The following is a 27,098-nucleotide window of genomic DNA, read 5'->3' on the forward strand; positions in this document are numbered from 1 at the left end:
ATATATGATTCAATGTAAACACTTGATCTACACATCCCCTACCCACTCTGAAACCTCCTTGCTCATCCGCAATCCTACATTCTGTCTTACCTCTAATTCTTTCAATTATAACCCTACCATACACTTTTCCTGGTATACTCAGTAAACTTATTCCTCTATAATTTTTACAGTCTCTTTTGTCCCCTTTCCCTTTATATAAAGGGACTATATATGCTCTCCGCCAATCCCAAGGTACCTTCCCCTCTTTCATACATTTATTAAACAAAAGTACCAACCACTCCAACACTATATCCCCCCTGCTTTTAACATTTCTGTCATGATCCCATCAGTTCCAGCTGCTTTACCCCCTTTCATTCTACGTAATGCCTCACGTACCTTCCCCCACACTTACATTCTGCTCTTCTTCACTCCTAAAAGATGGTATACCTCCCTGGCCAGTGCATGAAATTACTGCCTCTGTTTCTTCCTTAACATTTAAAAGTTCCTCAAAATATTCTCGCCATCTACCTAATACCTCCATCTCCCCATCTACTAACTCCCCTACTCTGTTTTTAACTGACAAATCCATACTTTCCCTAGGCTTTCTTAACTTGTTTAACTCACTCCAAAATTTTTTCTTATTTTCATTAAAATTTCTTGACAGTGCCTCTCCCACTCTATCATCTGCTCTCCTTTTGCACTCTCTTTACCTTTCTTTTACTCTCCATATACTCTGCTCTTCTTATAACACTTCTGCTTTGTAAAAACCTCTCATAAGCTACCTTTTTCTCTTTTATCACACCCTTTACTTCATCATTCCACCAATCACTCCTCTTTCCTCCTGCCCCCACCCTCCTATAACCACAAACTTCTGCCCCACATTCCAATACTGTATTTTTAAAACTATTCCAACCCTCTTCAACCCCCCCCACTACTCATCTTTGCACTAGCCCACCTTTCTGCCAATAGTCACTTATATCTCACCCGAACTTCCTCCTCCCTTAGTTTATACACTTTCATCTCCCTCTTACTTTATGTTGCCACCTTCCTCTTTTCCCATCTACCTCTTACTCTAACTGTAGCTACAACTAAATAATGATCCGATATATCAGTTGCCCCTCTATAAACATGTGCATCCTGGAACCTACCCATCAACCTTTTATCCACCAATACATAATCTAATAAACTACTTTCATTACGTGCTACATCATACCTTGTATATTTATTTATCCTCTTTTTCATAAAATATGTATTACTTATTACCAAATCTCTTTCTACACATAGCTCAATTAAAGGTTCCCCATTTACATTTACCCCTGGCACCCCAAATTTACCTACTACTCCCTCCATAACATTTTTACCCACTTTAGCATTGAAATCCCCAACCACCATTACTCTCACACTTGATTCAAAACTACCCATGCATTCACTCAACATTTCCCAAAATCTCTCTCTCTCCTCTACACTTCTCTCTTCTCCAGGTGCATACACGCTTATTATAACCCACTTTTCACATCCAATCTTTATTTTACTCCACATAATCCTTGAATTAATACATTTATAGTCCCTCTTTTCCTGCCATAGCTTATCCTTCAACATTATTGCTACTCCTTCTTTAGCTCTAACTCTATTTGAAACCCCTGACCTAATCCCATTTATTCCTCTCCATTGAAACTCTCCCACCCCCTTCAGCTTTGTTTCACTTAAAGCCAGGACATCCAGCTTCTTCTCATTCATAACATCCACAATCATCCTTTCTTATCATTTGCACAACATCCACGCACATTCAGATTTCCCACTTTGACAATTTTCTTCTTATTCTTTTTAGTAATCTTTACAGGAAAAGGGGTTACTAGCCCATTTTTCCCGGCATTTTAGTTGACTTTTACAACACACATGGCTTACGGAGGAAAGATTCTTATTCCATTTCCCCATGGATATAAAAGGAAAAGTAATAAGACCAAGAACTATTAAGATAAAATCAAAGAAAACTCAGATGAGTATGTATAAATAAATGTGTACATGTATGTGTAGTGTGACCTAAGTGTAAGTAGAAGTAGCAAGACATACCTGTAATCTTGCATATTTATGAGACAGACAAAAGACATCAGCAATCCTACCATCATGTAAAACAATTACAGGCTTTCGTTTTACACTCACTTGGCAGGACGGTAGTACCTCCCTGGGTAGTTGCTGTCTTCCAACCTACTACCTATAATACATACATAACACATGCATAATACATACATAATAATATTTCACATTGCTTCTGCTAGCTGGGACAGCTGATGGCACAGCTGGTAAGCAGTAAACATGTAAACACAGCTGTGGGAACAGTTTTCTCATGCTTGTTTGCATTTTTTACAGTAACTCAATTTGCTCATATATCAAATTAATTTTCCTCACTGAAATTAATTGAAATGCCATTAATCCATTCCAGTGGAATTCCTGCTCTCAGGAGGCAGGAGAAAATACTTCAATATAACACTAATATCAACTCTACGGCTTATTTATCTATCACAACTGATCTAATATGACATAATAAACAATATAAATAACTCAGAAACATGATGTATACTCTAGAATGAATAAAATATGTCATTATGTGACGAGTGGTGGTAGCCATTCCCCCTCCCACTCTGACAATATCTTCCCATTCTTTCCCTTCTGAAAATGAAGTGTTTGCGAGGCTAACTTCACTAGATCACTTAGTTTCATAAGGAAAGCACTGAAACAATGTATTTATAAATAAGAAATGTTGTATAAAAACATAATAAAACATAATAGAGAATGTAAAGAAATAAACTGCCTTTATAAAGTGTACGTATTTACCTTGGAGAACAGATGCTGGCAGATGTCGAGGTGGAGGTTGGAAAAGACAGGATACTTGTTACATTCTTAATGCTACACTTCATTGCTTGGCTGGCACTATAACCTTTATCGACTTCTCTTGCTTTAGTATCATACACATCATAGAAATGCTACGCTGGTACTGCCTGACCAAGTCTACTACCCGCACACCTCACTCGTGTTTACGATTTCATTCTTCAATTCAATGGATATCATCCTCTTTTTCTTCTCAGCATTGTCCTTTGCACTTACTTTCTTAGGATTCATGGTTAGAAAAAAGAAATTTGGCAAAATAACTGCACAAAACTCAAGCACAACACAAGAGAAATGCTTACACGGCGAGGTAAACATGTGCACTGCTGAGCGGATGTTGTGGTGTTCGCTGCGCCAACTAGTGGCGGTGTTCTGAAGCTCGCTCGTAACTCGGATTTTGGCTGGTAACTCAGAGCAAAAAATCAACCAAGCGACAGCTCGTAACTCAAAAAACTCGTATGCTGGGGCACTCATAAGTCGAGGTTCCACTGTATACAGTTTTGTACCTACACTTACCTTTGTCCAGTCATCTTCCACCTGTCATCTTATGCTCCATTAATATTAAAAAAGACCAAAACCTTTATGGATTTCTTCAGGAAATTAAATTTTAACTTCAAGATTCAGTTTTTCCTTTTAATTCAGTGTAAAGTTTCAAAATACTATTTAAATTAATTAAAATATAGAAAATCTGCATTATAGATTGTTGAAAACATATAAAATATTCAAATTTTATGTAAATAATTCAGGCAATTTAACTCCTTCTGTATAAATTATTAAATTTAAAAGTGGAAAAACTTTCATTTTTCTTTTTAGGTCACCCTGCCTCAGTGGAATAGTCAGTTCATTAAAAAAAAAAAAAAACAGACAATGGACATGTTCTTACCTTGTCTGTCAAAATTATCTTCTCTCAGTATACAGACAAGTGCCAGGTATCGACTAACTTCTCTCAGGTAGAGTACAGTGGCATTGTTAAGTTTAATGATACTTGAACTTTCTGTGTCAAATGGGACCTGCATACCTTCATCTTTCCTGAAAAAGAAGGTTCAAGTTTAGTTAAAATTGTCAAAAATACCACATACAAAAAAAAAAAAAAAAAAAAAAAAAAAAACTTATGCAACAAACCTTGACATAATGGACGTCTAATATAGAACAAATTCCACTGGGTAAATTGTAAGTTTAATACTTTTTTTTTCAATGTTTACTGAGATGTTTTTAACTCTTTCAGGGTTGAGAAGCCCTCTCCCAAACTTGTTCTCAGGGTCGAAAAATTTTTGGAAGAAAAAAAATTATTTTTTCTTAAGAAATGATAGAGAATCTTTTTCCGATTGTAATGACACCAAAAGTATGAAATTTGATGGAAAACTTACGGAATTATGCTCTTGCAAAGTTGGCGGTCTCGATGATATTTACACATCAGCGATTTCGCCCACTTTGAGCCCTATTTTCAGCCACTTCTAATGTTCCAGGCTACTGAAATCATAGCTATTTCGCTAGAACTCTGTTCTATCAATTGAGTACAAAAAAACGCCCATTTACTAATTTCAACTACTCAATAAAGTGGTCAAAATTTGGCAATTTGGCCAATTTCACACAAATTTCAAAAGGTGCCAATTTCAAAATAGGGTCCAGAATAAATAAGACAGACATTCCTGGCACTTAAGTAACATTTTATCTGTTCATCAGTCATGTCTCCATGCCCTTCTTACATTACTTTTGCTTTCCATTTTGAATTTTTAGTCTCACAAAAAATAGAAGATTTACTGTTATGTATACTACTGCATCATTGTAATAATGGTATAAATAATATCAGCGCACTTGTGAAAGAATATTATACTCGTTAATTGACGTCTATTGGACGTGTGGTGTGATTTGTTTTGTCTTGAACATCGGCAAATATCGAACATTTTTGCTACTTTGAGCTCAATTTCAAGGTACTTGTCATTGTGAAACCAATCACAATCATCTCTATTTCTGTAATATATCTTCCATTCTATCAAATGAGACCAAGAAAACGAGAATACATGTACAGCCATAAATACCACATGAAAATACACTGCAAAGTTGCTGTTTTAAACCAAAAGTAAGGTCAGTTTTTTTTTCTCATTATGGATTGTGTGCTGCAGGATTTTTTTTATACTGCACACACTGATAAAACAGATCCATTTATTTATATGTAGGCCTAACAGCTTTCTGTCACTAGAGTTGAAGGCGTTAAAATTTACACGTACTAGTACGGCACCAATCCTGGCTCGTAAGACATATTAGTACGGCACCACTCCTGAAAGGATTAACCCTTTGACTGTCGCGGTCGTATATATACGTCATTGGAGATACCGTGTTTGACGTATCTATAAGCATAAATTTTAGCGGCTTCAAATCAAGCGGGAGAGGGCTGGTAGGCCTACACGAGAGAGAATGGGTCTCAGTGGTCGGTGTGCACCCTGTGAAAAAAATCTGGGACTCAGCGGTGCATTGTGGGAACGCCGTGTTGGTAGTCCATTTTCACCATGCCTCGCGGTAAGAAGTTCCTCACTCCTCAGCGGATTGGAGGTCTTTTGTTCCCAAGTGATAGCTCAAACAGTTATGATAGTGTCAGTGAAAGTGAATTCCCTGGTTTTGAAGTGGGTGTGACCAAGAAAATTACCCAGGATAACATAATTAGTGATGAAAACCCAGATGACCCACAACCTTCCACCTCTGGTGCTGGGCCGGCTCGTTCATGTTCTCCTGTACCAGGACGAAAGAGGAAACTATTTGCCCATGTACAAGACTCAGATGTGAGCAGTGCAAGTGATAGTGATAGTGATTTCAAGGTTATTGAAAGCAGTTCTAGTTGTGACAGTGAGGGTGAATATTCCCCAGTGAAGCGGCAGTATATACGATGTCGCATGCGGTCTGGTAGTGTGCCATATGCTCTTCCAAGAGGAAGGAGTACATCTCGGAGCACATCCCGTGGCCCTACACCACGTCCTGATAGTGAAGATGACGATATTGTTACGATGGGTATAAATGATGTGAGCGAGGCAGCAGGCGGTGGTGGTGATAGTGATGGTGGCATGAGTCATGTGACACCAGCAGCGGGCCACGCTACTACCCGCGCTGCTGACTCTGCACAACTACAACCAGCCTCGCCCGACCCCACACTCCTACAACCACAACCACAACCTGCACAACCACAACCACATTACAATATCCAGAACGCACCAGCTGACCGCATCTGGGATTGGCAGCAAGATGACGAGTTTGTTCCCAATCCCCATGACTTTGATGGAGGACAAAGTGGAATATGGCCATCATGTACACTTGGGAACAATCCCACTGAACTGGAATGCTTTCAGTTGTTCTTCGATGAACCCCTGATGGACATTATTGTCAGGGAAAGCAATACATACTATGAGTACACCATGGCAAACACTATTCTGTCACCAAGATCACGCCTACACCAGTGGAAGGACACAACTGTGGCAGAGATGTATCTGTTCTTTGCCACAATAATGCTTATGCCACATGTGTATAAGCATAGTGTCAACACATACTGGGCGACAGACCGCCTGATTTCAACCCCTGCTTTCAGTGACATTATACCAGTGAATAGATTTGTGTTACTGTTACGTATGTTACACTTTTCAGACAAAACCAGGCCTGACAGAAGCGACAGGTTATATAAGATCAGACGTGTGTTTATGTACTTGAAACAAAAGTGCTGTATGTATTTTTATCCCTTCAGGAAGCTTGTTATTGACGAGTCTTTGATTTTGTTCAAAGGAAGACTCTCATTCAAGCAGTATATACCAAGCAAGAGGAAACGCTTTGGTATAAAGTTATTTGTTCTGTGTGATTGCAAAACTGGTCTGGTTTTGGATATAATTGTGTACACTGGCGGTAAAACAATGGAAGATACCAGGAAGTTACTGGGTATCTCTGGTGATGTGGTTAGAACAATGATGGAGCCATATCTTGGAAAGGGGCATATTTTATATACTGACAACTGGTACACAAGCCCTATACTCAGTGATTTCTTGCGAGTGAACATGACAGATGTGTGTGGCACAGTGCGTAGAAATCATAAACATATGCCTTGGTTCGATGCTGGCAGTCGTAGAGGTGAAGTGCAGGTGTTTGCTGCCAATGACATCATGGCATTTTGGTGGCATGACAAACGTGATGTCACACTGCTGACATCAGTTCACCAACACGAAATGGTAGACACTGGCAAGCAGAATAGAGAGACCAATGAACCCATTGTAAAACCTGCAGCTGTGATGGATTATAACCTCATTATGCGCTTAGTGGACAACTGTGACATGCAGATTGGGTTTGCTGACTGTGTTCGCAAGAGTTATAAGTGGTATATAAAACTGTTTTTCCATCTTCTTGACATTTTCATGCTGAATGCTTATAATATGTATAAGTTGAAGACCAAGAATAAACCCAAATATGGTGAATTTTGTTTGTCAGTCATCAGACAAATAATATTCAAGTACCAAGAAACAACACCTGCAATAGACCAGCGCCCACGAAATTATCAACACATGTCCTCTCGTCTGAGGCCTGGTGATCACTACCCCATACCACTGCCTGCTACTACTGCCAAGAAAAATGCTCAGAAGAGGTGTTTTGTCTGTGGACATACCACAAAACGCCCACAAAAACGCAGAGACACTCGTTTTATGTGTGAGGAGTGTAAGACACCATTGTGCTTATACCCATGTTTCAAAGAATTCCACAAGCTGCAGCACTTCTAGAAAAGTGTCCAGTGATTGTACATATGTATATATATTATAAAACAATCGTAATAAACATTTGTTTACATTGTTTGTTTGTGTAAACAAGTTTTAGCAACATTATAATGATACGAGTGTTTTTGCTATAATTGTGTTACATTCAACGAGTGTATATTTGAACATTGCACAATAATTTGGTCTCACAGGCCACAAAAGTTATGTGAAAAAATAAAATAGTGAAAAAAGCAAGAAACCATCGAATACAAGTAAATCAAAGTTTACCGGGTGACCGGCAGTCGCCGCTGTTGCCACTCGCAGATCAATTTCAGCAAACTTCAGGACTCTATATCTCGGTAAGTACTCATGGGAAAAAATTTTTTGGGGGACTAAAACAATCAGAAAAATAATCTTAACATTTTCATAAGAAAAAATAATTTTTTTTTTTTCGAATATTTTGCGACACCAGGAGACACTTCAGGATTGGGCCCTTCGACAGTCAAAGGGTTAATGAGTGTGTTATTGGAGTGCAGGCAGGATAGCCTTTATGAAAGGATTAAAAAAAAACAGTTAGCCAGACTTGATTCCATAAGGTGGGAAGAGTAGTGCCTGCACTCTTGAAAAAGAGGTGATGATGTTGCACTCGGAGTGTTATCTGATTGTGATGTCAGCACAATTCTGGGAAGATGGCAATTGAGTGAATGTTGGTGAATGCATTTTCTTCTTTGGGTCACCCTGCCTTGCCAGGATATGGCTGCTGAATTGTAAAAAACAATCTATAAACTGTGTGTTCAATATTTGATTAGGTATACAGTAGAGTACTTCAGTGCCTTTTCTGCTATTTTTTAACATTCTAATTTAATGAACACTTAGAGAAATTCCACATTAGTAAGTTATACTAAGGGTTTACTAAATCTTTCTTCTTTAACACACCGGCCGTATCCCACCGAGGCGGGGTGGCCCAAAAGGAAAAACAAAAGCTTCTCCTTGTACATTTAGTAATACATATAGAGAGAGAGATTTTGGGAAATGTTGAGTGAATGCGTGGGGAGTTTTGAATCAAGTGTGAGAGTAATGGTGGTTGGGGATTTCAATGCTAAAGTGGGTAAAAATGTTATGGAGGGAGTAGTAGGTAAATTTGGGGTGCCAGGGGTAAATGTAAATGGGGAGCCTTTAATTGAGCTATGTGTAGAAAGAAATTTGGTAATAAGTAATACATATTTTATGAAAAAGAGGATAAATAAATATACAAGGTATGATGTAGCACGTAATGAAAGTAGTTTGTTAGATTATGTATTGGTGGATAAAAGGTTGATGGGTAGGCTCCAGGATGTACATGTTTATAGAGGGGCAACTGATATATCAGATCATTATTTAGTTGTAGCTACAGTTAGAGTAAGAGGTAGATGGGAAAAGAGGAAGGTGGCAACAACAAGTAAGAGGGAGGTGAAAGTATATAAACTAAGGGAGGAGGAAGTTCGGGTGAGATATAAGCGACTATTGGCAGAAAAGTGGGCTAGTGCAAAGATGAGTAGTGGGGGGGGTTGAAGAGGGTTGGAATAGTTTTAAAAATGCAGTATTAGAATGTGGGGGAGAAGCTTGTGGTTATAGGAGGGTGGGGGCAGGAGGAAAGAGGAGTGATTGGTGGAATGATGAAGTAAAGGGTGTGATAAAAGAGAAAAAGGTAGCTTATGAGAGGTTTTTACAAAGCAGAAGTGTTATAAGAAGAGCAGAGTATATGGAGAGTAAAAGAAAGGTGAAGAGAGTGGTGAGAGAGTGCAAAAGGAGAGCAGATGATAGAGTGGGAGAGGCACTGTCAAGAAATTTTAATGAAAATAAGAAAAAATTTTGGAGTGAGTTAAACAAGTTAAGAAAGCCTAGGGAAAGTATAGATTTGTCAGTTAAAAACAGAGTAGGGGAGTTAGTAGATGGGGAGAGTGAGGTATTAGGTAGATGGCGAGAATATTTTGAGGAACTTTTAAATGTTGAGGAAGAAAGGGAGGCGGTAATTTCATGCACTGGCCAGGGAGGTATACCATCTTTTAGGAGTGAAGAAGAGCAGAATGTAAGTGTGGTGGAGGTACGTGAGGCATTATGTAGAATGAAAGGGGGTAAAGCAGCTGGAACTGATGGGATCATGACAGAAATGCTAAAAGCAGGGGGGGATATAGTGTTGGAGTGGTTGGTACTTTTGTTTAATAAATGTCTGAAAGAGGGGAAGGTACCTAGGGATTGGCAGAGAACATGTATAATCCCTTTATATAAAGGGAAAGGGGACAAAAGAGATTGTAAAAATTATAGAGGAATAAGTTTACTGAGTATACCAGGAAAAGTGTATGGTAGGGTTATAATTGAAAGAATTAGAGGTAAGACAGAATGTACGATTGAGGATGAGCAGGGAGGCTTCAGAGTGGGTAGGGGATGTGTAGATCAAGTGTTTACATTGAAGCATATATGTGAACAGTATTTAGATAAAGGTAGGGAAGTTTTTATTGCATTTATGGATTTAGAAAAAGCATATGATAGAGTGGATAGAGGAGCAATGTGGCAGATGTTGCAAGTATATGGAATAGGTGGTAAGTTACTAAATGCTGTTAAGAGTTTTTATGAGGATAGTGAGGCTCAGGTTAGGGTGTGTAGAAGAGAGGGAGAATACTTCCCAGTAAAAGTAGGTCTTAGACAGGGATGTGTAATGTCACCATGGTTGTTTAATATATTTATAGATGGGGTTGTAAAAGAAGTAAATGCTAGGGTGTTCGGGAGAGGGGTGGGATTAAATTATGGGGAATCAAATTCAAAATGGGAATTGACACAGTTACTTTTTGCTGATGATACTGTGCTTATGGTAGATTCTAAAGAAAAATTGCCAAGGTTAGTGGATGAGTTTGGGAATGTGTGTAAAGGTAGAAAGTTGAAAGTGAACATAGAAAAGAGTAAGGTGATGAGGGTATCAAATGATTTAGATAAAGAAAAATTGGATATCAAATTGGGGAGGAGGAGTATGGAAGAAGTGAATGTTTTCAGATACTTGGGAGTTGACGTGTCGGCGGATGGATTTATGAAGGATGAGGTTAATCATAGAATTGATGAGGGAAAAAAAATGAGTGGTGCGTTGAGGTATATCTGGAGTCAAAAAACGCTATCTATGGAGGCAAAGAAGGGAATGTATGAAAGTATAGTGGTACCAACACTCTTATATGGATGTGAAGCTTGGGTGGTAAATGCAGCAGCGAGGAGACGGTTGGAGGCAGTGGAGATGTCCTGTCTAAGGGCAATGTGTGGTGTAAATATTATGCAGAAAATTCGGAGTGTGGAAATTAGGAGAAGGTGTGGAGTTAATAAAAGCATTAGTCAGAGGGCAGAAGAGGGGTTGTTGAGGTGGTTTGGTCATTTAGAGAGAATGGATCAAAGTAGAATGACATGGAAAGCATATAAATCTATAGGGGAAGGAAGGAGGGGTAGGGGTCGTCCTCGAAAGGGTTGGAGAGAGGGGGTAAAGGAGGTTTTGTGGGCGAGGGGCTTGGACTTCCAGCAAGCGTGTGTGAGCATGTTAGATAGGAGTGAATGGAGACGAATGATACTTGGGACCTGACGATCTGTTGGAGTGTGAGCAGGGTAATATTTAGTGAAGGGATTCAGGGAAACCGGTTATTTTCATATAGTCGGACTTGAGTCCTGGAAATGGGAAGTACAATGCCTGCACTTTAAAGGAGGGGTTTGGGATATTGGCAGTTTTGGAGGGATATGTTGTGTATCTTTATATGTATATGCTTCTAAACTGTTGTATTCTGAGCACCTCTGCAAAAACAGTGATAATGTGTGAGTGTGGTGAAAGTGTTGAATGATGATGAAAGCATTTTCTTTTTGGGGATTTTCTTTCTTTTTTGGGTCACCCTGCCTCGGTGGGAGACGGCTGACTTGTTGAAAAAAAATATATACAGGAGAAGGGGTTACTAGACCCTTGCTCCTGGCATTTTACTCGCCTCTTACAACACGCATGGCTTACGTAGAAAGAATTCTGTTCCACTTCCCCATAGAGGTAAGAGGAAATAAACAAGAACAAGAACTAGTAAGAAAATAGAAGAAAATCCAGAGGGGTGTGTATATATATGCTTGTACATGTATGTGTAGTGTGACCTAAGTGTAAGTAGAAGTAGCAAGACGTACCTGAAATCTTGGATGTTTATGAGACAGAAAAAAGGACACCAGCAATCCTACCATCATATAAAACATTTACAGGCTTTCGTTTTACACTCACTTGGCAGGAAGGTAGTACCTCCCTGGGCGGTTGCTGTCTACCAACCTACTACCTCAAGGTTTACTAAATATCATTTAAAATTTTAAAATACAGAGCTACTTCTTTTTAAAATGAAGAGCACTCACAAGGATAATTATTATACTTTTTATGTCAATTTCCAAATTTTTTAACTCAACAATCATCTCCTGCCAAGGCAGGATGACTCAAAGAAGAAGAAAACATTTACCATCATTGTTTTTTTTTTTTCAGAAGTGTGCTGATGTCACAATCAGATTAGTCTCTGACTGCAACATCCCACATCCCTTCTTCATAGTGCAGGCACTGCCCTATCTACAACTGGGACTCAAAAAATACCCTATGCTGAGCTTTCAACAAGTCAATAAATTTATTGCAATGACTCCATCCATAAAACAATAATACAGTATTGTACATTAGAGAAGAGTTAGGATGGTTTAATCACTCTTTGCAAATATCTGTTGCCAGGTTTGAGCTCTACAGGTGTTAAGTACAGTTCCTGCACTTTTAAGGATGGGTGGGGGTTGTTGTTGTGCAGAGGATAAGATAGGATAAGATTTTCTTAGGATTTTTAACCCTGGAAGTTTAGCCACCCAGGATAACCCAAGAAAGTCAATGCGTCATCGAGGACTGTCCTTAATCTTGTCCCCCAGGAAGCGACCCACCCCAGGTACTTATTTGCTGCTAGGTGAACAGGACAACAGGTGTATGGAAACGCATTGAAATGTTTCCACCCGCTGGGAAACGAACCCGGGCCCTCTGTGTGTGAAGCAAGAGCTTTTGCCACCAGACCACCGGGTCTTTTGAATTATATCCACTATTACAAAAAAAGTTATTTTTAAAGATGGTAGGTTTTACTCATTTTGTAATAAAGAGTTCGGGATACATAAATACACACATTAAAATAAATGAATCTTTAATATAATATAAAAATCATCTATCTTTGGTCTAGAGGTATTTGAACTAATAAACATCTGATAATATATACAGGTTACAATAATAAATTATAATTAGCATTTTACTAAAATAATAAATAATTCATGACCCTACACAGGGTACAACTCTCTTGACACTACTGTGTCACTATATATATATATATCTATGCTAAAATAATAAATTAAGTAACATTTAAAATAATAAATTACAATCAACTGTGTTTCTCACGACACTTATCCGAGTTGTGACGCTCTTTCTCCACCGTGTCACTTGACACCCTTTTTTCCGTGTAACACACACACTTTCGCAACCGTGTCACACTTGACACCCTTGTCTCTGCGTCACACTACCCGCATAGCGTCTTTGTCGCGGCCAGTCACATGATACTATTCAATGTACACTACAACCTGACCATCTTCAGTGTCACACGACACCCTTTTCTTCTCAGTGTTCCACTACGGTCCTGTAGCATATCTCAGTGTTCCACTCCATCATACTTCCCTAAGTGTCACACTACGGTCCTAGCCCAGTTCAGTGTAACACTCCAACCTTTTCTTTATGTAATGTCCCATTAAAACAGCATCAGTTGACTCCGGCCCACAGTTGACCAGCGAAAGCGGTGAGTCCACAGACATCACCGGTAGTCCTGTAAATACTCTCTAAGGCCGGTAGAAGTACACCGTAAGATGGTCTGGTGAGTACTATCTACCGCCTTCAAGACCAACTGACACACCGCAAGGAGGTTCGGTTAATCCTGCTTGCAGAACACCATGCTGCAAGCTCACTGAATGCGGCCGTCAAGTAACTGAGGCCAACAGACTCAGTGAGCTGCGGTGAGCGCTTCTTCTAAAATCAGTAAAAGCCAGTAGAATACTCTACTGCCAGTAGATGTGTACCATTAGGTGTTCAGGTACCTACTGCTTAGATGCGTACCGTGAGGTGCTCAGGTACTTAATGCTTCTAAAGCCAGTAGATGTATACCATTAGGTGTTCAGGTACCTACTGCTTAGATGCGTACCGTTAGGTGTTCAGGTACTTACTGCTTCTAAAGCCAGTAGATGTGTACCATTAGGTGTTCAGGTACCTACTGCTTAGATGCGTACCGTGAGGTGTTCAGGTACATAATACTCTAAGGCCGGCTCAGCAGTCCCCACATTGGGTTTGATGACGTATCCAGTGGTACTGCCGGCCGGCAGGTTAACTATTTAACGGCTAGTTTGGTAGGGGGCCGCAACATCCACACATTTATAGGAGGGGTGTTAATGTTGCAGTTTAAAAACTGTAGTGTAAAGCACCCTTCTGGCAAGACAGTGATGGAGTGAATGATGGTGAAAGTTTTTCTTTTTCGGGCCACCCTGCCTTGGTGGGAATCGGCCAGTGTGTTAATAAATAAATAAATAATTTATAGGAATACAACTAGAGTGTGAGCAGGGTAATATTTAGTGAAGAGATTCAGGGAAACCGGTTATTTTTATATAGCGGGACTTGAGTACTGGAAATGGGAAGTATAATGCCTGCACTTTAAAGGAGGGGTTTGGGATATTGGCAATTTGGAGGGATATGTTGTGTACCTTTATATGTATATGCTTCTAAACTGTTGTTTTCTGGGCACCTCTGCAAAAACAGTGATTATGTATGAGTGAGGTGAAAGTGTTGAATAATGATGAAAGTATTTTCTTTTTGGGGACTTTCTTTCTTTTTGGGTCACCCTGCCTCGGTGGGAGACGGCCAACTTGTTGGAAAAAAAAAATAGAGAAAATCATGGCAAATGTGTTTCTTTCTTTGGATCATCCTATTTTGGTGTGATTATTATTACTATTATTATTATTTTATGTTTGTGGGGGAGCACTAGACCTGTAGGGGCCATATAGCACCTGAGGAAATGGGAGGCATTCAGGTTTGGTCCAAGGAAGAATAGAACGAGTCCAATTCCCTGACTCAAGACCCCATCATCAACATCAAGGAACCTCCCTTGAGGGGTATTTTTTGTGGGGAAATGGCTGACATGACAAAAAAAAAAAATACAGAAAACTATATAATCAGGGTGTGCAGGTAGATTCATTTGGACTGCATCATAACATGGATACATACTTCTTCTTTCAACGTACCAGCCGTATCCCACCGAGGCGGGGTGGCCCAAAAGAAAAAACTGAAGTTTCTCCTTTTAAATTTAGTAATATATACAGGAGAAGGGGTTACTAGCCCCTTGCTCCCGGCATTTTAGTCGCCTCTTACGACACGCATGGCTTACAGAGGAAGAATTCTGTTCCACTTCCCCATGGAGATAAGAGGAAATAAACAAGAACAAGAATTAGAAAGAAAATAGAAGAAAACCCAGAGGGGTGTGTATATATATGCTTGTACATGTATAGGTAGTAGGTTGGTAGACAGCAACCACCCAGGGAGGTACTACCGTCCTGCCAAGTGAGTGTAAAACGAAGCCTGTGATTGTTTTACATGATGGTAGGATTGCTGATGTCTTTTGTCTGTCTCATAAATATGCAAGATTACAGGCATGTCTTGCTACTTCTACTTACACTTAGGTCACACTACACATACATGTACACATTTATTTATACACACTCATCTGAGTTTTCTTTGATTTTATCTTAATAGTTCTTGGTCTTATTAATTTTCCTTTTATATCCATGGGGAAGTGGAATAAGAATCTTTCCTCCGTAAGCCATGCGTGTTGTAAAAGTCAACTAAAATGCCGGGAACAATGGGCTAGTAACCCCTTTTCCTGTAAAGATTACTAAAAAGAATAAGAAGAAGAAAATTGTCAAAGTGGGAAGTCTGAATGTGCGTGGATGTTGTGCAGATGATAAGAAAGAGATGATTGTGGATGTTATGAATGAGAAGAAGCTGGATGTCCTGGCTTTAAGTGAAACAAAGCTGAAGGGGGTGGGAGAGTTTCAGTGGAGAGGAATAAATGGGATTAGGTCAGGGGTTTCAAATAGAGTTAGAGCTAAAGAAGGAGTAGCAATAATGTTGAAGGATAAGCTATGGCAGGAAAAGAGGGACTATAAATGTATTAATTCAAGGATTATGTGGAGTAAAATAAAGATTGGATGTGAAAAGTGGGTTATAATAAGCGTGTATGCACCTGGAGAAGAGAGAAGTGTAGAGGAGAGAGAGAGATTTTGGGAAATGTTGAGTGAATGCGTGGGGAGTTTTGAATCAAGTGTGAGAGTAATGGTGGTTGGGGATTTTAATGCTAAAGTGGGTAAAAATGTTATGGAGGGAGTAGTAGGTAAATTTGGGGTGCCAGGGGTAAATGTAAATGGGGAGCCTTTAATTGAGCTATGTGTAGAAAGAAATTTGGTAATAAGTAATACATATTTTATGAAAAAGAGGATAAATAAATATACAAGGTATGATGTAGCACGTAATGAAAGTAGTTTATTAGATTATGTATTGGTGGATAAAAGGTTGATGGGTAGGCTCCAGGATGTACATGTTTATAGAGGGGCAACTGATATATCGGATCATTATTTAGTTGTAGCTACAGTTAGAGTAAGAGGTAGATGGGAAAAGAGGAAGGTGGCAACAACAAGTAAGAGGGAGGTGAAAGTGTATAAACTAAGGGAGGAGGAAGTTCGGGTGAGATATAAGCGACTATTGGCAGAAAGGTGGGCTAGTGCAAAGATGAGTAGTGGGGGGGTTGAAGAGGGTTGGAATAGTTTTAAAAATGCAGTATTAGAATGTGGGGCAGAAGTTTGTGGTTATAGGAGGGTGGGGGCAGGAGGAAAGAGGAGTGATTGGTGGAATGATGAAGTAAAGGGTGTGATAAAAGAGAAAAAGGTAGCTTATGAGAGGTTTTTACAAAGCAGAAGTGTTATAAGAAGAGCAGAGTATATGGAGAGTAAAAGAAAGGTAAAGAGAGTGGTGAGAGAGTGCAAAAGGAGAGCAGATGATAGAGTGGGAGAGGCACTGTCAAGAAATTTTAATGAAAATAAGAAAAAATTTTGGAGTGAGTTAAACAAGTTAAGAAAGCCTAGGGAAAATATGGATTTGTCAGTTAAAAACAGAGTAGGGGAGTTAGTAGATGGGGAGATGGAGGTATTGGGTAGATGGCGAGAATATTTTGAGGAACTTTTAAATGTTAAGGAAGAAACAGAGGCAGTAATTTCATGCACTGGTCAGGGAGGTATACCATCTTTTAGGAGTGAAGAAGAGCAGAATGTAAGTGTGGGGGAGGTACGTGAGGCATTACGTAAAATGAAAGGGGGTAAAGCAGCTGGAACTGATGGGATCATGACAGAAATGTTAAAAGCAGGGGGGGATATAGTGTTGGAGTGGTTGGTACTTTTGTTTAATAAATGTATGAAAGAGGGGAAGGTACCTAGGGATTGGCAGAGAGCATGTATAGTCCCTTTATATAAAGGGAAAGGGGACAAAAGAGACTGTAAAAATTATAGAGGAATAAGCTTACTGAGTATACCAGGAAAAGTGTACGGTAGGGTTATAATTGAAAGAATTAGAGGTAAGACAGAATGTAGGATTGCGGATGAGCAAGGAGGTTTTAGAGTGGGTAGGGGATGTGTAGATCAGGTGTTTACATTGAAGCATATATGTGAACAGTATTTAGATAAAGATAGGGAAGTTTTTATTGCATTTATGGATTTAGAAAAGGCATATGATAGAGTGGATAGAGGAGCAATGTGGCAGATGTTGCAAGTATATGGAATAGGTGGTAAGTTATTAAATGCTGTAAAGAGTTTTTATGAGGATAGTGAGGCTCAGGTTAGGGTGTGTAGAAGAGAGGGAGACTACTTCCCGGTAAAAGTAGGTCTTAGACAGGGATGTGTAATGTCACCATGGTTGTTTAATATATTTATAGATGGGGTTGTAAAGGAAGTAAATGCTAGGGTGTTTGGGAGAGGGGTGGGATTAAATTATGGGGAATCAAATTCAAAATGGGAATTGACACAGTTACTTTTTGCTGATGATACTGTGCTTATGGGAGATTCTAAAGAAAAATTGCAAAGGTTAGTGGATGAGTTTGGGAATGTGTGTAAAGGTAGAAAGTTGAAAGTGAACATAGAAAAGAGTAAGGTGATGAGGGTGTCAAATGATTTAGATAAAGAAAAATTGGATATCAAATTGGGGAGGAGGAGTATGGAAGAAGTGAATGTTTTCAGATACTTGGGAGTTGACGTGTCGGCGGATGGATTTATGAAGGATGAGGTTAATCATAGAATTGATGAGGGAAAAAAGGTGAGTGGTGCGTTGAGGTATATGTGGAGTCAAAAAACGTTATCTATGGAGGCAAAGAAGGGAATGTATGAAAGTATAGTAGTACCAACACTCTTATATGGGTGTGAAGCTTGGGTGGTAAATACAGCAGCGAGGAGACGGTTGGAGGCAGCGGAGATGTCCTGTTTAAGGGCAATTGTGGTGTAAATATTATGCAGAAAATTCGGAGTGTGGAAATTAGGAGAAGGTGTGGAGTTAATAAAAGTATTAGTCAGAGGGCAGAAGAGGGGTTGTTGAGGTGGTTTGGTCATTTAGAGAGAATGGATCACAGTAGAATGACATGGAAAGCATATAAATCTATAGGGGAAGGAAGGCGGGGTAGGGGTCGTCCTCGAAAGGGTTGGAGAGAGGGGGTAAAGGAGGTTTTGTGGGTAAGGGGCTTGGACTTCCAGCAAGCGTGCGTGAGCGTGTTAGATAGGAGTGAATGGAGACGAATGGTACTTGGGACCTGACGATCTGTTGGAGTGTGAGCAGGGTAAGATTTAGTGAAGGGATTCAGGGACACCGGTTATTTTCATATAGTCAGACTTGAGTCCTGGAAATGGGAAGTACAATGCCTGCACTTTAAAGGAGGGGTTTGGGATATTGGCAGTTTGGAGGGATATGTTGTGTATCTTTATATGTTTATGCTTCTAGACTGTTGTATTCTGAGCACCTCTGCAAAAACAGTGATAATGTGCGAGTGTGGTGAAAGTGTTGAATGATGATGAAAGTATTTTCTTTTTGGGGATTTTCTTTCTTTTTTGGGTCACCCTGCCTCGGTGGGAGACGGCCGACTTGTTGAAAAAAAAAAAAAAAAAAAAAAAAAAAAAAAAAAAAAAAAACATGTATGTTTAGTGTGACCTAAGTGTAAGTAGAAGTAGCAAGACTTACCTGTAATCTTGCATATTTATGAGACAGACAAAAGACACCAGCAATCCTACCATCATGTAAGACAATTACAGGCTTTCATTTTACACTCACTTGGCAGGACGGTAGTACCTCCCTGGGCGGTTGCTGTCTACCAACCTACTACCTATAATGGATACATACCTAGGCTATTATATATCTGAATTATTTTATATTCCATGAAAGAATGTTTTGGAGGAAACTGAACACACTTTTTTGAAAAAAAAAAAAAAAAAAAAATTGAAGTTCAAACTTTCTTACCCATAGATATCGGATATGTCAATGACAACATCAATCATCTCACAACAAAGCTCATAACTCTGCATGTCCACTGGTGAGGAATCAGTAGCAATGTAGATCTTGGAAAGTACGTCAAATAGGAATGCCTTCTCTATACCAGAATTCTGAAAAAAAAAAAAAAAAAAAAAAAATAGTTGTAAATATAATATCCACCTTCACATCACCATTTTTACACACTGTACGGGAAAGCCCTGTTGAATGAACTATCATCAAGCTTTCCTTGCTGTATGGCAGTGATCTACAATATTCATCAAGAGCTCCCTGCTGTATGGCAGTGATCTATAATATTCATCAAGAATTCCCTGCTGTTTGGCAGTGATATACAATATTCATCAAGAGTTCCCTGCTGTATGGCAGTGATCTACAATATTCATCATCATTCCTTGCTGTATGACAATGATCTAAAATATTCATGAAGAGTTCCCTGCTGTATGGCAGTGATCTACAATATTAGGAAAAAATTTTCCTCCATTCCTGCAATCCAGTCAACAAAATGTTTGTGTAGCATTTGTCATCTGGAAGAAAAAGGGGTGAGGGCAGCTGCAGGTTAACATAAAAGTTAAAGAGATAGTTTATTTAGAGCCCTCAGGTGTGAGGGGCCTCAAGCATCCATTAATATAACAAAAAATTGCTTGAACAAATCACATTAAATGCTTCATTCCTTCTGTCAAATCAATTAAAATGCACTGTATTATGCCATTTTTTTTTTTTTTGAGAAATAAGCATGAAGAAATTTTACAAATTTGTAAATATATTGCAGCTTTGCCTCAGGGCCCCGCCTACAACTACTACTACTAGAGGACCATACTCACCAATGATGTCATCTTCAGCTGTTGCACCTCACTTCTGCTCCACAATATAAGATCTGGCCATATGCCCCCTACTTTAAGCTGAAGGACTGACCCCTCTCATCAAGGCTGATCACCTTAAATTACCTCTCCACTTTTACTATTGCTAGTGTTATATTCACTTTCATTCGACTGAAAAACCTTGCTACGCAGACAAAACTTTTTGGCAATAAAGATACCCAAGTGTTTTAGATGTGTCTTATTCATCAACAACAGCCTATTCTGCTAGACAGTCAAAAAGAAGTTTGGCTTCAGGATGCACTACAACATCTACAAAAGTATTAGACCTCAAAACCAGTCAAAGGTATATCACAAAATAAGTAAAGTGGGTACTGGCAAGAATATATTATAGCAATGTAAATTAGATGCTTTAAGGAAATGAAGTGAGACCATGAAATGAGATAAAGCATTAAAAACTTACTGATATAAATATGTTGAGGAGATTTTCAAGGGTAGGAAGCTGTGGTATTAACTTCTGCACAACTTTACTGAAGGCCTCAAATATGCTGTGGTCATATATAGATGTAAGATAGAAACTCAGATGAATCTGTTCCATGCCTGTAAATATCACAGTTGTTAGTAGAAATCAAATGGTACCATAATATTCTTAAAATAAATAGTCATTATCCTTAGAGTTAAACGTATACAGTAGGACCACAGTATCCACGGGGGATACATTCCGAGGACCTGTCGTGGATACCAAAATTGTGGCTAGTAGCAAACCCTATATATAAGTTCTATACATTTTTTTTTTTTAACAAGTCAGCCGTCTCCCACCGACGCAGGGTGACCCAAAAGGAAAGAAAATCCCCAAAAAGAAAATACTTTCATTATCATTCAACACTTTCACCTCACTCACACATAATCACTGTTTTTGCAGAGGTGCTCAGATTACAACAGTTTAGAAGCATATATGTATAAAGATACACAGCATATCCCTCCAAACTGCCAATATACATACCTATTATAAATTATGGACAATAAGTGGAGAATTATCACTATTTCACTAATGGGAAGCACTTCACAGGCTTTGGGGCCATTATTATGCAATATTAAGAGGTATTTTTGGGCTACAGTGTACCATGGATAACTGAAACTGTGGATACCGAATCAGTGGATACAGGGGTTCTACTGTATACATGTATATCTATTTTTTTAACACGCTGCCTGTCTCCCACCGAGGCAGGGTAACCCCAAAAAGAAACATATCACTGTCTTGCCAGAGGCACGCAGATACGACAATCAACCCCTTCAATGGGGTGCCTTGATCCAAGAAACTGGAGTTACCCTTCTCTTCCTTGGATCAAACCTGATCACCTCCCAATGCCTAGTCACTGTATGAATCTTGAAGGTTTAGTGCATTTCCATGAACATAACAATAACCCAGTCAGCAGCAGACCACAAATCACAGACACACAAGACCACCTGCAAGCAGGTGGGTGAGATGTGGTGACTCTAGTCTCAATCTACAAGCGAGTCCTCTCATAGTGACAATTCTACCTGAAAGACGATGACCCAGCAACCACATCGTCAAGCCTTGAATAATTTGTTTTTCATCTGTAGGACCTACCAAGCCTGCCACTTCTGATGGACTTTTAATTTGATTGAATACTCAATGTGGGAGAGAGGCAAGGGATTAAGATACTGAATTTAATATGAAGCAGGAGTTGTCACAGATGCTCTTTGCTGATGACACAGGACTTTGGTAGATATGAAAGAGAAGTTGCAAAGGTTGGTGGAAGAGTTTGGAAGGAAGTGTAAAGGCAGGAAGTTGAAAATGTGAAAGAGTGAAATATTAAATATAAGGAAACTGTGGTGTGGTATATGAATCACCTAAATGCAACTCAAGAAGGTGTTCATGGGAAATAGAAATACAGTATGTGTATTATTATTACAGCATATTCATGGGAGCACCCCAAACCTGTAGAAATCATACAATGCCTGGGGAATGGTAGGTAATCAAAGTTGATCCAAGAAAGAGGAGTAGCTCTGATTCCTTGGATCATGAGCCCTTCACATGTATTAAGGCACCTTTTTCCCCCCATTGAAGGAAATATAATTACCTCTCCTCACTTAGTGACATACTCGTTTACCGACGACTCGGACTTACGACGGGCTCTCTGACCAGTATGCATACCTAAATAATGTATATTAGAGCTGATTTCCTCTATTCTGTTTATTACAATATACAGTACACTACAGTATAAACATCTAAAAATATACTAAAAATGTTATAAATGGTGCAAAGGTGACATTAAAACAATATCAATGATGGTTGACACAAACCCACACCATTACAGTATGCTCCTTGCTTAGTGACGAATTCATTTACTGATTTGGTCTTAGGAATGGAACTCCATCGTTAAGTGAGGAGAGGCTATAGACTGACTAAACTTAGTCACTCCAGTATATAAAAAACTGGTGAATAACATTAATCATGAACCATGACTGCAGATACTGTATGGTGTACAGCAGGCACAGAAACAAATTCACAATATCTCCTAAAAAAAATGGTTTGCAATGACCTCACCTGCATCGATAAGTTCATCGTTCGCTCTCTGATGAATATCACGTTGAATCTCAATCTTAGTGTCATCTGAGAGGCCATCGACTTTATGGATAAAGACCTCAAATTTCAAGTGTGGATTGACCTTGTGTGCTCTTAGAACAGTCTGATGAAGTCTGTTTAATGCCTCCATATAATCATCCTGAAATCAAATTAACAACTCTAGTAACACCACCAACAATTTTTTATTAAAAATCAACATTTCCAGTACTGACATGCCTTAATGACGAAACAAGAAACAAGCACACTGTACAGTAATGAGATTCTTTATTGACAACATTGCCTACAAAGTGGGCATTTTTAAGTCACAAATGGAAATAGAGACAAATGCAGAAAAAAACACTACTGACAATGTTATGCCCAATGTGTGGGTGACAAGTTTTCAATAAAGGATCTCATTACGGTGCATTTGTTTGTTTCCATCGTGTCACTATTTTATACCATTTCTCTCAATGTCTTAATGAGGATCCTGCCTAAGTGATTCCCTAGTATATCCCTACAACAAACTTTAAGGACAAAGGTAAATATTTGAAGTACTTATAACTAACCCAAATATACAGGCAAACCCCCAAATTTGCAATGGTTAGGTTCCTAAGGCAGAAGAATGCATGTGAGATCAACACAAAAGAAGTATAGTACTACACAAAAGTGTAATACTATACTTTTTACTGGGGTTGTAGGGAATGCCAACTGTATAGCCATTTGAAAGTAGAAGAGTACTGTAGACTATTGTAAGACTGTCCACTACTTTGAGATAAGGATGTGTTCTAGAAAAAAATGACTTGTTGCATGTGAGGTATGCACATACAATCTTTGGTAAAAAATAAATCAAGAAATATGTATTTTATGTTTCAGATTCTGTGTTAACTGTGTGATCCTTCAGTTTGCAGAGGATAGTATCAGCCTGAGTGCCTTCTCTGTCCCAGCGAATCTACGTGGCTTAAATAAGAATAAGTCTCATGGAAGTTCCAAGATATGCCGTCTTTCCCTATGGTATTAGATTTAGATTAGAAAGGTAAACACCTTTCTAATCTAAATTTAGGAACTACTCGTTTCTTTATATTATCTCTGTAATAAAGTTCTAAATCTGATTCCTCTCCTTTTTGTTTGGAGGGGAGGGGAGGGTTATTATTGCTTCATAAGTCTACCATGTAGCCTTTTGTAATTCCTGTCAATGGTAGGCCTAGCACCTGGCCTGCCACCTGCTGACAATACTCAGTTTAGTTCAGTGCTAGCCCATGATTCTCTCTCAGTCACTTGATGGATTTTCATCTGACAACAATTCTCTCCTGTAATAATAATAATAATAGTGAGGCTCAGGTTAGTGTATTTAGGAGAGAGGGAGATAATTTTCCAGTAAAAGTAGGCCTTAAAGAGGGATGCGTCTTGTCACCATGGTTGTTTAACATATTTATAGATGGGGTTGTAAGAGAAGTGAATGCTGGGGTGTTGGGAAGAGGTGTGGAGTTAAAATATGCAGAATTTAGTACAAAATGAGTTGTCACAAATGCTTTCTGCCAATGACACTATGCTTTTGGGGGATTCTGAAGAGAAATTGCAAAGGTTGATGGACAAATTTAGGAGTGTAATGAAAGATTAGATATCAGTTTGGAAGGAGGGAGTATGGAGGAAGTAAATGTGTTCAGATATTTGGGAGTGCACTTGTTGGCAAATAGGTCTATAGGTCTATAGGTGTATAAATCTCTAGAAGAGGGAATGCATGGTAGGGGATTGGAGGGAAGGCATGGTAGGGGTTGGGAGGAAGGCATTGCAGGGGTTGGAGGGAGGTGGTAGAGAAGGGGTAAAGAAGATTTTGTGTGTGAGTAGCTTGGACATCCAGCAGGCATTTGTGTGTTAAGTAGGAGTGAATGGAGGCAAATGGTTTCTGGGATTTGATGAGCTGTTGAAGTGTGAGCAAGGCAACATTTGAGAAAGGATTCAAGAAAACAGATTAGCCAAACATGAGTCCTTTAAGTGGGGATGTACACACCCTACACTCTGAAGGAGGGGTGGGGATATTTGCAGTCTGGAGGGGCATCTAAACTGTAGTACTGATGTGCCTCTGGCAAGACAGTGATAGAGTGAATGATAGTAAAAGTGTTTCTTCTTTTTCGGACCCTCTTACCTCAGTGGGAGACAACAGTTGAGTGATAATAAAAAAACATAATAATTAATAATAATAATTTCTTTCTACATGATATACAGTTTTCACAAAATTGGATAACATTTAATAGTACACATGGAAAGCTGTTAGTACAGAGCATTTCAAGCAAGCTAAATCCCAATAAAACAAGAAAGGACTTTTTGAGTTTTCTCTCCAACCCTGCTCATCTACTTTTGGTAGTTATGTTAGTTGTTGCAACTGCAAACAACAGTTTTTCTTAAATAACAAAAAGGCACAATACCGTGACTGGAACGATACACAAATAACCCGCACATAAAAGAGAGAAGCTTACGACGACGTTTCGGTCCGACTTGGACCATTAACAAAGTCACACTCAATGGTCCAAGTCGGACCGAAACGTCGTCGTAAGGTTCTCTCTTTTATGTGCGGGTTATTTGTGTAACAATTTTTCTTTTTTTTCTGTAATTTTTTCACAGGGAAAGTTAGCCATTTTCTTACAGCCATGAATTTTTTTCTCAGATGTTTATGAATCAAGTCAATTTTTTTTAATGTACAGTCTAACCATGGAAATCCCATACTTCATAAGCTCTGTAAATAAATTATACTTTTTTATTGAAGGTCATTCAGTGAATAGCATCAGGTACAAAACTTCAAAATAACATTCAACAAGGCATACAATCAAATCTCAAGAAAAGTGTAAGAGTTAAAAAAAACATGCAATAACTGCATATATGAATTATTATTATTATAATAAAAAAAAAAGCACTAAGCCACAAGGGCTATACAGCGTGCATATATGAAACAATGGGCATACCTGAGCATCTATGACAAACACAAGTGCTCCATGACCTCCAAAAATCTTCTCGGAATCAAAGGAAGGCTCAAAAAAGTCTATCTGTCCTGGAAAATCAAGGATCTTGAATTGGACGAATGAGGAATTTGATATATTTTCAGATTCCATTTTGTTTGTGGATTCCAGGAAAAGCGTTTCATTTGGCGTCATTTTGTGAAACACAACCTTTTGTATTGATGATTTTCCACTTCTAAAAAGATACAATGAGAATTAAAAAAAAAACAGAATATCTTTTTTTTTAAATAATTCAATCAATGAGAAACAGCTTAGTGGATGCACTAAAGTACTATTCTATGAATGACATGGCATATCTCCATCAACATTATACATATGAAAAGTCAACATCTGTAAGATGTTCTTATGTTTAAGTCAAAATCTGTAATATTTTCTTATGTTTAAAGTACTGTACATACACAAACCAAGGAGAATTGTGGTTCTGTCTTTTATATAAGAATAAGAAGTTACAGAAATGGTCTGGATCTTGCAATATAATACATTTTCATTTCATTATTTTTTAATTCAGATCCAGGTGAAATACCAGAGGCATTAAAGAGTGCAGACATAGCTCCTTTACATAAGGGAAGTAGTAGAGCACTAGCTAAAAATTACAGACCAGTAGCCCTAACTTCTCACATCATAAAAATCTTTGAAAGAGTGATGAGACGGCAGATTACAAATCTCATGGACCAGCACAACCAGCATAACTCGAACCAGTATGGTTTTAGAGCAGGACGATCATGCCTGTCACAGCTGCTGAACCATTATGACAGAATTACGGAGGCATTGGAAGACCAAAATGCAGATGTGATTTACACAGATTTTGCAAAGGCATTTGACAAATGTGATCATGGAGTGACAGCACACAAAATGAGGGCCATGGGCATTACGGGAAAAGTAGGCAGATCGATTTTCAGGTTCCTAGCACACACAACACAACAAGTAGTAGTAAACAGAGCAAGATCCAGCATCAGCGAGGTCAAAAGTTCAGTGCCCCAAGGCACTGTCCTGGCACCTCTGCTGTTTCTCATCCTTATAGCAGACATAGATCAAAACACCCATCACACTTTTGTATCATCATTTGCAGATGACACTAAAATAAGCATGAAAATCACTACGGTACACTACGGTAGAGGACACTGCAAAATTACAGGAAGGCATAAGCAGGGTTTTCCAGTGGGGCATGGAGAACAACATAATGTTCAATGGTGATAAGTTCCAGCTGCTTAGGTATGGAAAGAATGAAGAACTCAAAAGGAACACTCTATACAAAACTCAAGAGGGTCACCAAATAAAACAAAAGGAACACATAAAAGACCTGGGAATAATTATGTCAGCTGACCTTTCTTTTAAGGAACATAACAAGACAAAGATCCCAACAGCCAGAACTTTCAAAACAAGGGAAATAATGTCGATGGTGACACTCTTCAAATCACTAGTGCTCCCTCATTCATTTAGAATATTGCTCAG

General features: G+C 38.9%; 1 protein-coding gene across 1 annotated transcript in view; it reads right to left on the reverse strand.

The window, feature by feature from the left end:
* RagC-D (Ras-related GTP binding C/D) overlaps positions 1-27,098 on the reverse strand; it is a 62,354-nt gene that overhangs the window by 23,196 nt on the left and 12,060 nt on the right. Inside the window, exons 3-7 of the mRNA XM_053790190.2 lie at positions 25,593-25,821; positions 22,618-22,795; positions 20,509-20,645; positions 19,201-19,343; positions 3,746-3,891 (exon numbers count right to left, since the gene is read on the reverse strand). Of these exons, the coding sequence (XP_053646165.1) occupies positions 3,746-3,891; positions 19,201-19,343; positions 20,509-20,645; positions 22,618-22,795; positions 25,593-25,821 (833 nt within the window). The remainder of the gene's footprint in view (positions 1-3,745; positions 3,892-19,200; positions 19,344-20,508; positions 20,646-22,617; positions 22,796-25,592; positions 25,822-27,098) is intronic.

This window comes from Cherax quadricarinatus, chromosome 58, assembly GCF_038502225.1.
Source record: "Cherax quadricarinatus isolate ZL_2023a chromosome 58, ASM3850222v1, whole genome shotgun sequence".
NCBI lineage: Eukaryota > Metazoa > Arthropoda > Malacostraca > Decapoda > Parastacidae > Cherax > Cherax quadricarinatus.